Source organism: Notechis scutatus, chromosome 5 (genome assembly GCF_049901735.1).
Source record: "Notechis scutatus isolate UNSWTSFEM ecotype Mainland chromosome 5, rNotScu1.2, whole genome shotgun sequence".
NCBI lineage: Eukaryota > Metazoa > Chordata > Lepidosauria > Squamata > Elapidae > Notechis > Notechis scutatus.
The window spans coordinates 62,852,587-62,864,780 of record NC_142013.1 but is presented as its reverse complement, the minus strand read 5'-3'; the positions used below and the strand labels follow the sequence as shown (position 1 = coordinate 62,864,780).

At 40.9% G+C, this 12,194-nt stretch overlaps 1 protein-coding gene across 7 annotated transcripts in view; it reads right to left on the bottom strand.

The window, feature by feature from the left end:
• DMD (dystrophin) overlaps nucleotides 1–12,194 on the bottom strand; it is a 1,185,061-nt gene that overhangs the window by 1,038,467 nt on the left and 134,400 nt on the right. For all 7 annotated transcript variants that reach the window (XM_087966867.1, XM_087966866.1, XM_087966869.1 and 4 more), the window contains exon 6: nucleotides 8,232–8,404. In XM_087966867.1, the coding sequence (XP_087822993.1) occupies nucleotides 8,232–8,404 (173 nt within the window). The remainder of the gene's footprint in view (nucleotides 1–8,231; nucleotides 8,405–12,194) is intronic.

The window sequence follows — 12,194 nt, the reverse complement described above, 5'->3', positions numbered from 1 at the left end:
TGGCTCTGCATGCCACCTGTGACATAGGTTTGCCATCAAGGGTATAGGCCAAATGATGAACAAATTAATTTTTTTGAATATCTAATGGATATTCAATTGTTACAGTATGAAACTGGCTTGTGTTGGAGGATTGTAATGGAGTGACTACACCAACTTTGGATAGAACATCCACTAAGGGGATTAAATCCTCCCAGGATAAACTACCAAAAACATTTTTTGAGATGCTGGACAATTTAGTATTAAGCGGTTCATGGAGATATAAAAAGGTATGAGTATATTCATGAACTGGAATAGAGCTTGGTAACAAGGTCAGCTAATGAGAGCTGAGTTGAGGGCTAAAACTTAAAGAGAGAAACTGGCTGTGGTTTATCTGTGCTCAGATCTAAAGTGAAAGAGAAACTAACTTGCTTGCTTGCCTGCTGAACTAAAGTGAAACTGATGTCTGTTTCTGAGCTCCTAAGTTGCTGTCTGGCCTGAACGTGTAACATACATACATACATACATTCATTCATTCATTCATTCATTCATTCATTATTTATTTATTTATTTATTTATTTATTATTTATTTATTTATTCATTTATTTTTTATTTTATTTATTTATTTATTTATTTATTTATTTATTTATTTATTTATTTATTTATTTGCTTATTTATTTACTTACTTACTTACTTATTTATTTATTTATTTATTTATTTGATTTGCTAATTGTTTACAAGATAATAAGTATAAGTGTATACATAGTTGTGAATACATGAAATGGGTACATATAAGAAAAATAAAAGAAGAATAAGAGAAACAATAGGACAGGGACGGTAGGCACGTTGGTGCGCTTATGCACGCCCCTACAGACCTCTTAGGAAAGGGGTGAGGTCAATAGTAGACAGTCTAAGGTTAAAGTTTTTGGGGTTTGGGGAAGAAACTACAGAGTCGGGTAGAGTATTCCAGACATTGACCACTCTATTGCTGAAGTCGTATTTCCTGCAATCAAGTTTGGTGCAGTTTACTTTGAGTTTGTATCTATTGTGTGCTCTTGTGTTGTTATGGTTGAGAGTTTGCTCCATGTTGGAGAAATCTATAACTGATATTGTAAAATGTACTTTGTGTTTATAAAGAAGTTAAATGTAGCTTCAGCCATCTGTGTTTAATTTTCTGGTGCTGAATTTATGCTGCAATACTCTGAACAAAAGGTTATGCCAGAGAATATACCTTTTTTCAGAAATACTTTTTCAAGGATTGATATCATATGGATTTCTAAAAATCTTGCAGATAAAATTCTACAAATGGATATTTTACCTACATTTTTTTCTTTTTTTAAACAAGTTTTATTCAGTTTTCCACATTTTAACATCTCCTTTTAGTGAACAGCATGATTACAGGTTTCACATATACATACAAATATGACCATAATTACATATTCAATTTTTGTATTCAATTTCTTATCTTAACAATGCATGTTCTATTTTATTATATTCCAAATGCTTATCTCATTATTTAATTCACATATATTAACTTCATAATTATTATACTTTAGTACTTTTAACTGTCGCATTTGTATATTCCTCTTAAATTCTGATTAATAACACTCCTTCTATAAATTGGTTTCCCCCCTAAAATATCAGTTTAAGTGTGCCACCTCTAAGTTATATATTCATTAATTATCTCCCTTTTTAAATCCCATTAAATGTTTAACATTTTATTACCTAAAACATTAAAATTAATAATTTAAATTTAAAACTACATAACATATATAAATCAGATTCTGCATGGTTTCCCCTTTTTAATTTCATAAAAAGATCTTTCAGCCTGCATGCCATTCAGTAGATACTATGTAACTGTTTACTGCTAATAAAGAAACTGTTTCAACTGCTGGCTCTTTCTTCCAATATGTATTACTTTCAGTTCTTTACCTACTACAGTAAACATTTCAGTAATCAGATATTAAGTTGTGTTAAGAATTTTAACTTTAAAAGCCTCTAATGCTGATATGTATGCTATAAAAGAGAGTACCACATGCCTTCACCATTCATTTTACTTAGAGGCCTAAGTTTTTTGTTGCATGGAATAGAGAATAAAGTTAAGCAGATTTTGATTGGCTGTTGATATTACTATTAATCTTGCAACTGTATTACACTGCATGAATGGATGTATATATCCTAATAACTTATCACATTTGCGTAGCTTTTCACATTAGAACACTTAAACCTAGGGTGTCAATATGGCCTGCTGTGGAATGGGACCTTTAAGCTCCTACCCTTGGCTGCATCTCCTTCTTGAGGCTCCTGCCTCTGTCCATATACCTGTCAGATCCATGTATCTGCCATCCTTCAATGGAAGAAGATGGGGGGGGGGGGGGATTGGTACAAATAATCCTTTTTGATGTAACCTGAATATCTTAAACCTTATATTGAATCTGTATAACTTGCACATGATGTACAACTGGAGGACTGGAGCCAGATGTCTAGAAACTTGTCACCTCTTGAAGAGATAGCAAGAGGAGAAGGGACCATAAACATTCCAGCTCTGAAAGATACTCCCTGGGAAACTCTTCTAAGATACGTTCCCAGAAAAGGGGCGGGTGGGGGGGAATTAACATGTTGGTTCTTTGTTTGACTAAATCCACATCAGAATAAGGGGAGGGGTTCTAACTCCCTTTATTACTGTATGCCTGGAAGCATCTTAGATTCTGCTTTGACTAGTACCGGGATTACTTCCTTTCAATAAAGAATTCCTTTCAAAGCACCTAGCTTTCAGAAGTTCATTTTCAGTTGAAGGGGAAAAGTCCAGTGCTTACAATACCTCTAGCTTTCCTCCTCTGTTGACACATCCCCAGCCATTATCCTTGATGACTGGGCCTCTGCCCCTCCGCCTCATGCCCTTCGGCATCGCCCTTTGCCGAGACACCATTTGTCCCAGCTCTTTGTTCACATGGGGCAGTTAGCTGCCAGCCAATCAGGTGGTAGGCAGAAGTCATTATGTTGCGGGAGCAGCGTGCAATCACTGATCATAGGGCCTGTGGTGGGGGGTGCAGGAGAACAGTGGTGGCCCATCTTCTGAGTTGGAGGGAGAGCAACAGCCCAACTCCCCATTTGGTATAAGGCAGGCAGGATCAGGTGGGGGGTGGGGGAGCAGGCCAACTGCATGAGCAGGGGTATGTGTGTGGTGGTGGGGACAGCAGCCCAACTGCAGTGTCAGGTGTGTGTGTGGGGTGCAGTAGCCCAACTGCAGTGTCAGGTTGTGTGTGGGGTGCAGCAGCTCAACTGCAGGAACAGGTGTGGGATGGGGGGAGCAGCCCAACTACAGGATCAGTTATGGGGGAGTGGGGAACAGCAGCCTAACGACAGACTCAGGTGTGGGGGGGAATAGCAGCCGAATTGCAGGATCAGATGTAGGGTGGGAGGAGCAGCAGGCCAACTGCAGGAACAGGTGTGGGATGGGGGGAAACAGAATATTAGTCTATTTGATTATTTTGTCTCATCTGCAAAGGGGGACTGTTTTATCTCCCCACCCTCAAAGTTCCCATTTCCTCTGTATATCTTGATGTCAATATATGCAAATTGAGGTTCCTATGGAAGACTTTGAGTTACATGGAGTGATAGAGGCTGTTTGAAGACCGAAAGGAAAATCCTTTGTAGCATCTTTATTTTTGCCTGAGGTGTTTACATTGCTGTGGCTTTGATTTGCCTCCCCTTTACATTTAACAATCCGTATTTCCTGAATAAACAAATGTTGTATCTAAACAGTTACAATAGTACTTCAAGAGAACTTAAGACACTAGATTCCTTTTTAATTTCCTAAGAGAAAAGTTTGTTTCTGATGTGTACCTCTATGTACCCATAAGCTGAGTGTAGTTGATATTTGCCTTGCTTCTAGTGCCTGTCAGGGAAGGGGGGAGGGAGGGAGGGGGGGAGGGAGGAAGGATAGCTGAGGGCCTGGGTGTGGTATTTGGTGACAGGGATCTTGGGTGCTGGGTGTGACCTTGGCAGCAGTGGATCTTTGCCAAAGGGATGCTTGCAAGGAGTACAATTGCAGGGGATAATTCCAGCAGTTGTGGTATTTATAGTAGAAGCTTTTGGGACTTCCCCTCCCAGAGAACCACTGCCTGGGATTCTGGCGAGAGGCAGCAAGTGACTTGCATGATGGTAAATATTCACCTTATGAACACAGGATTCTCCCCCACCCACCAAACTGGGGAAGGCTCCAGACTTCCTCTCTCATTGAACCACTGCTTGGATATTCATGCTCCCTTAAACACATATTATCCCACCTGTAGGTACCATCCAAGAAGTAATAGGTTGGAAAAAGAAACAAGACCACTTAAAACAAGCTTTCATTAGTCTTTTTGATAATTGTGTGCAATGGCACACAAGTAATCAATAGGGTTTTGGTTGCCATATTCACCAACAATCTAGGAAATCCAGGAATATGTCTTGTATTCCTCAGGTAAAATGAGGAATCAAGGCTTACCGGGTCTGAGGGGTCTGCCCATATTTCGTTCCTTTTTCTGCAGATGGTTTTGCACAATGCTGGGGTTGCTGGTATTGCGGAGTAGACCACTGGGCTCAAGTTGGCCAGACACATTGAAAACTTTGGATGTGCCTTCCACTGTCTTCTCTGCCCGCCATTTCATGCTACTCAGCAAACGCGCCACTTGCACATGCTCTGCTGATGGGGGATGCAAATGCTCATTGATTCTTTTAATTTCTTCTCCAAGTCTTTTGTGAATTCTGGCACTGCATCTATCATGCTGCTACAGCACCAAAAAGTAAGGCAAGAATCAGCTTATACTCAGCTTATACATAGAGGTACCCTTCAGAAACAAATTTTTCTCTTCCTCTCTTGTTTGCTCCAGTTACATCCATCTTGCAGGCAGAAGTCTTCTTACCAGCAGTAACACAACAGTGAGTGCTTGTTGTCCTCAATGAATGCAACATACAATATTTTATTGGCTTCCCATGTCAGTGTCTGGTGGTGGTTTAAGTTATATGGAATGATGGAGAGTGTTTGAAGACAGGAAGGAAAATCCTTTATAGGTGTGGATAATTAGGAGGAAATCTGGTATCTTAAATTCTCTTGAAGTGCTATTTTAACTGTTTAGATGCAACATTTGTTTATTCAGGAAATACAGGTTGTTAAATGTAAAGGGGAGGCAAATCAAAGCCAGAGCAATGTAAATGCCTCAGGCAAAAAAAAAAGGTGCTACAAAGGATTTTCCTTTCGGTCTTCAAACAGCCTCCATCATTCCATGTAACTCAGTCTTTTGTAGGAACCTCAATTTGCATATCTTGACATCAAGATATGCAGACAAAATGGGAACTTTGAGGGTGGGGAGATAAAACAGTCCCCTTTTGCAGATGAGAGAAAATAATCAAATAAACTAATATTCTGTTTCCCCCCACCTCATACCTGATCCTGCAGTTGGGTTGCTGTTCCGCCACACACCTGATTTTGTCATTGGGCTGCTGCTCTCTCCATGCCAAAACTGATCCTGCAGTTGGGCTGCTGCTTCCCCCCCATACACTTGATTCTAAACTTGGGCTGCTGTTTCCCCCCACCCTAGAAGCCAGGCCACCACTGTTGTCCTGTGCTCCCCACCATAGCTACACAGCTCCTGCTATCAATTATTGCAAGCTGCCCCTGCAACATCATGACTACCCAATTGGCTGGCAGCTAACTGTCCCGTGCAGCCAAAGGGCTTGAACAAATGGTGTCTTGGTGAATGGGCCATGCTGAAGGGTATGTGGCAGAGGGGAGAAGCAGCAGAGGCCCATTAATCAAGGAGAATGACTGGGGGAAGGCCAGCAGAGTACCACAGATAACAACAATGATCTAATACATATCGATTTTACAGAAGACAATGTTGAAAAAGCACTACGCAATCTAAAACCATCTCTATCTACTGGACGGGATGGAATATGTGCCTACTTCTTAAAAAAGCTATCCACTGCCATAGCCAAACCTCTAAGCATAATCTTTGAAAAATCTTTCAGGACCAGCTCCTTGCCTAACCTATGGTCACAAGCCACAGTCATCCCCATCTTCAAAAAGGGAGACCCAAGCCTAGTTGAAAATTACAGACCAATCTCCTTATGCTGCGTCACCTGTAAAGTCATGGAATCAATTATTAACCAATCCATCATCCTCCACTTAGAGACAAACAACCTACTCTCCAATAAACAATTTGGTTTCAGAAAAAAACTATCTTGTAATCTGCAACTCTTACACTACAAAATCATATGGACGACACAACACGACCAGGGCAAAGCAATAGACGCAATCTACATAGACTTCTGTAAAGCCTTTGATTCAGTGGTACACGACAAACTACTCCTAAAAATAAAATCCTATGGTATCTCTGGACAACTGAATAACTGGATAGAAGCATTCCTGGCAAACAGACAACAAATGGTCAAAATTGGGAGCGTCCTATCAAATTCTGTACCTGTCAATAGTGGTGTCCCCCAAGGCAGTGTTCTAGGACCAACTCTCTTCATACTCTACATAAATGACCTCTGTGATCATATTAAGAGCAATTGCGTTCTTTTCACTGATGATGTAAAGCTGTTCAATACCACAGACAATACTGCTACCCTACAAAAAGAACTTGACTATATATCAGAATGGTCAAACAAATGGCAACTTCAAATCTCAACAAATAAATGCTCTGTCTTACATATTGGCAAAAAAATCAGAAAATAAAATACAAGCTGAATAGTCAAGATCTTGTTGATGACCCAAGCTCTGTAAAGGACCTTGGAATACTCACCTCTAATGATCTAAGTGCTAGAGCCCACTGCAACTACATAGCCAAAAAGGCATTAAGAGTTGTTTACCTAATCCTACGTAGCTTTTTCTCTGGTAATATCACACTACTAACCAGAGCATACAAAACATTTGCTAGACCAATACTCGAATACAGTTCATCAGTCTGGAACCCACATTACGTATCTGATATTAGCACAATTGAGAAAGTCCAGAAATATTTCACAAGAAGAGTTCTCCGCTCCTCTACTCGTTGTAGAATACCTTATGCCACCAGACTTGAAATTCTAGAACTAGAAAACCTTGAATTACGCCGTCTTCGGTCTGATTTAAGCATGGTATATAAAATCATACATTGCAATGTCCTACCTGTCAATGAATACTTCAGCTTCAACCATAACAACACAAGAGCACACAATAGATACAAACTCAAAGTTAACCGCACCAAACTTGATTGCAGGAAATACGACTTCAGCAATAGAGTGGTCAATGTCTGGAATACTCTACCCGACTCTGTAGTTTCTTCCCCAAACCCCAAAAACTTTAACCTTAGACTGTCTACTATTGACCTCACCCCTTTCCTAAGAGGTCTGTAGGGGGCGTGCATAAGCGCACCAACGTGCCTACCGTCCCTGTCCTATTGTTTCTCTTATTCTTCTTTTATTTTTCTTATATGTACCCATTTCATGTATTCACAACTATGTATACACTTATACTTATTATCTTGTAAACAATTGGCAAATCAAATAAATAAATAAATAAAATAAATAGCTACACAGCTCCTGCTATCAATTATTGCAAGCTGCCCCTGCAACATCATGACTACCCAATTGGCTGGCAGCTAACTGTCCCGTGCAGCCAAAGGGCTTGAACAAATGGTGTCTTGGTGAATGGGCCATGCTGAAGGGTATGTGGCAGAGGGGAGAAGCAGCAGAGGCCCATTAATCAAGGAGAATGACTGGGGGAAGGCCAGCAGAGGAGGAAAGCTGGAGGTAAATGGGCAGAGGCAGGAGCCTGAAGGAGAAGGAGGCACAGCCAAGGGTAGGAGCCTGAAGATCCCTGCTGTTGAAGGTATTCATGGAGAAATGTACTAATATTTTCTATTGAAAGGTTTTATGCATATATTTGGATCCCGAAACTACACATACCCATCCTTCTTACAGACTGAAGCTAATTCTTCGCTAACTATAATCCACACAGGTAAACTCCATCGGGGACTGTGTATTTTGTACTAAATGATCGGATTTCAGTTTCCAGAAAAGTGAATCAATTCAGTCATACAGCAACTGCTGTTAAAAAATCAAGCTTTTATTAGTTTTTGTTATGAACAGGGCATTTATGCTGGATACTTTGTGTTTTAACAGTGTATACACACCACATACACATCACAAAAAGGGACAAAAAGAGACAGAGACAGACAGTCATAAGAAAAAATGCTTATTTATTAGTGAATTTATAATAATTTTCCTACCTGTGACTGTGTATGAGTGCATTGAAAGCCAAACCATCAGACCAGCTATTGGTGAAATCAAAAACATTGACCTGTGGATAGTTCTGAGTTGATTGACGAACCCAGCTTAACAAGATCTTTTCACTGTTTGTTTGTTGCAGTCCAGCCATGATGCTTTTCATAACATTTTTTACCTAGTTTACAACAAAGAATTTCAACATTAGCTATATTTGTTTATGAGGTCAACTCACTTCCCTTCTGTAAACCCAGCTTTTTCAATTTCATTTTAGTGGGAGTGGGGGGTTCATCCCAATTATTCATAGGGCCTAATGCTCTCAACTGAGAATCTGGCAAACTGAAATAAAATTCATTATTTCTAGACATTTTAATGCAGTAAAACTCTAAGTTGCAGATATAAACATGTTTTAATTTCAGTACATTTGATGAATCAATGCAATATATAGACATGGGTCTAGTAAGAGAAATTTGGAGTAATTTTGTGTTCAGCAATAACAAATGTGTGCCTTTCAAAAATGTATTCAAGAGTTTGAGCTTTGAATGCTCTAGAAAATGTTGTTGGGGATAAATCAGGGGTGAGCTGCTGGGGGTTCACAGTGGTTCAGGAGATCCTCTAGCTAAGATTCTGCACAGTTCGGAGAACCCCCAAATCCCACTCCTGGCTGCCCCTGCCCACCCTACCCCTCCCCTCCCAGGAATCCCCACGCGGCCCGTTTTGGATGCAGGTAAAGTGCAGGGCGGGGAGGCTCAGGGAGGGCAAAAAACAGGCCTCGCGGAAGGTCAGAAATGGGCCCATTTCCAGCTTCCAGAGAGCCTCCAGAGCCTGGGGAAGCAATTTTCACCCTCCCAGAGGTTTAAGGAAAGCCTCTGGAGCCCAGGGAGGGCAAAAACGCCCCCCGGTGTGGTGCAGGAGGTCAGCCACACTTACCATGGTCATGCCCACCCAGCAACCAGGCAGAGAACAAATTGCTAAAAATTTTGAAGCCCACCCCTGGAATAAATTATGGATCAATATTGCCTCCCTTGCTCAAGATCTATTAATTGATCATGAGGAAATTGCTTTTTAATTTGTGGAACTTAAAGTTTGGGTTTCATATATCAAGGAACATAATGCTATAACATGAAAATAATCCTACATATACCCTTACATCTAGGGGCTATTAATATGATGGAGAGTTAGAGAGGAATAGAAAGGAAACATCAAGATTTATTTCTAGAGAAGCAGCCATATTATCATGGCTCTTAAAACTATCATATTAGTTAGAAAATAAAATGCTGAGACTTATCATGTGAATGAAGTATAGTCTTAAGAAGTGAAATAATTTTATTTTTCTTTTCATGAGGCTTTTGTTTGTTTTAGGAGTGATATAGAACTTTGGTGTTTTTTTAAAAATACACTTGATTGATATGTTGGGAGCCAGAGCCCTGATGCAAGTAGTAATAAAAAGTGAAATAGACAAATCATAACAATGGATTTTCATTAAATTACTTCTTCCCATATATTTGATTATTTGCCATATGTTTAATAATTTATGAGGTACATAAGAATGGCAGTTCTATAGAAGGATCTAGGATGTTTAGGTACCACCCTTGGCTGTGCCCCCTTCATCCCCAGCCACCCGCTTCAGCCAATTCATACACAGCTTTCTTTCTCCAATGGCCCTGCCCAGGCTGTTCTCCATGACCAATGGGCCCCTGGCCCTTCACCCCTTCCTCCCTGCTCATTCACCCAGGCCTTTGGTTGCACAGGACAAATAGCTCTCAGCCAGTTAGGTGGTGGGCAGCAGAAATGGCACTGGGAGCGGTGACTGAAGGGACCATGGAGAGGCAGCATGCAATACAATCATTAGTAGCTGGGGGAGACAGCTGCAGTGACACGTGTGGTTGTTGGCATTGGGGGAAGGTGACATCATACACTGCTGGCATTGGGGGAAAGGTGATGGCACGCCTGTTCAGTGTTAGGCTGGAGTCCAGGGGCAGAAGCAATGGATGGTGGTCAAAATGGGAAGCCGTGCACCATCACGTTCCCTCCCAATGCCAGCAGCTATGTGCCACCACAGTTCTTGCTCTCTCCCCCAGCCTGCTACAGATTGTATTGCACGCTGCCCACTCCCCAACAGTCCCCTTGATTACCTCCCCAGCGCCATTGCTGCTGCCCACCATCTGATTGGTTAGGGGCTATTTGTCCCATGCAGCCAAAGGCCCGGGTCAAACGCTCTCTGGGCTAATGGGCAGGGACAAAGGGCAAGGGTTAGAGGGCCTGGAGCCCATTGGCCATGGAAAATGGCTGGAGAGGAGGAAAGCTGGCTGTAAATAAGCTGAAGCGGGTAGCTGGGATGAAGAAGGCACGGCCAAGGCCAAGGCCTAAACATCCTATTTCACTAGAGAATGTCTCAACTTTGCTCTTTGGTGAACTGCTTTTTTGCACCTTACATTGCAGTAATTCTCAAGTTGGAATTAATACAAGTAAAAAAGAAAACTGATATTTTATGTTTGTATATTCCTTAATATAGCAATATGGAGTCCAAATTCCTTGTTTCATCAACATTCTGCTGCAAGTCTATACTCAATAGTTACTTTACTGTCATTTGATTATTAACCATATATTCAAAAATTATATTCCAGTGGAAAACTATATTCCAACCAATCCTAAGGTCAGTTTATTATTTCTATCCACAATATCCATATTGTAAAGCGCTGTTCATTCATTTGCAGCCAGCTCCAGTCAGTGTTGATCTGGAGTGAGAGGTCTCAACCCCTACTTTGCATGATGCCACAAGATTTACATGATGCCACGCTTATGTTTAAGAACTCCATGAAACTGCTGGAAAAAGTCATATTAGCTTTAGGGCCACTAGTTTCTGAGAATTCACCATCTCTACTTCTGAATGAGGTGGCACTGCTCCAGACAAACCTAGTTCTCAATTTGACGATCCTTTTTATCTCACAATTGCTCTCACAAAAGAAAAGGTAGTACTTATGGCTAGGAAGGCTTTTGAGCAATTTCAGGTTGTGCACCAGAGGAAACAATTTCTGGGTATGGAGGCACTACATAAGTCACTAATGCCTTGCATACCTGCATGGATTACTGTAATGTGCTCTACAAAGGTTTGCCCTTGAATTGTGTTCAGAAGCTTCAACTGATACAAAATGAGGCAGTGCAGCCAGCCACGTGCAATAGGAATCAGCCACATTATACTCTGCTCTGTGAGCTACATTTCTGATTAGTTTGCTTCTGGGTTCAATGTGAGGTGCTAGTAATGAACTATAAATCCTATAAAGCATTGGCCTGGGTTACTTGATGAATTTCTCCCCGTTTACATCTACACATCCCATCACATCTGGCAGAAAGGATATCCACAACATAATCTAAAAGGATGGAGGATAAGAGCTTTTTCTGCCAGAGCATCCTTTCTTTGGAACATCATTATTCTGAAGTTAGACTGGCTCCAGAAGAACCTGAAGACATGGTTTTGTCATCTGGCCTGGAGATCTATTGATGCAGAGATACCAAAGTGGTTATATAATTAGAAAAATAAATGATGCTCTCCCACAGTGTTGGAGCATTCACAACTTCTGGAGGAAAGTTGTTCCACTGATTAATTGTTCTAACTGTCAGAAAATTTCTCCTTAGTTGTAAGTTGCTTCTCTCCTTGATTAGTTTCCACCCATTGCTCCTTGTCCTACCCTCAGGTGCTTTGGAGAATAGCTTGACCCCCTCTTCTTTGTGGCCGTTCCTGAGATATTGGAACACTGCTATCATGTCACCCCTAGTCCTTCTTTTCATCAAACTAGACATACACAGTTCCTGCAACCATTCTTAATATGTTTTAGCCTCCAGTCCCCTAATCATCTTTGTTGCTCTTCTCTGCACTCTTTCTAGAGTCTCTTTTTTACATCATGGTGACCAAAACTGGATGCAGTATTCCAAGTGTGGCCTTACCAAAGCATTATAAAATGGTATTA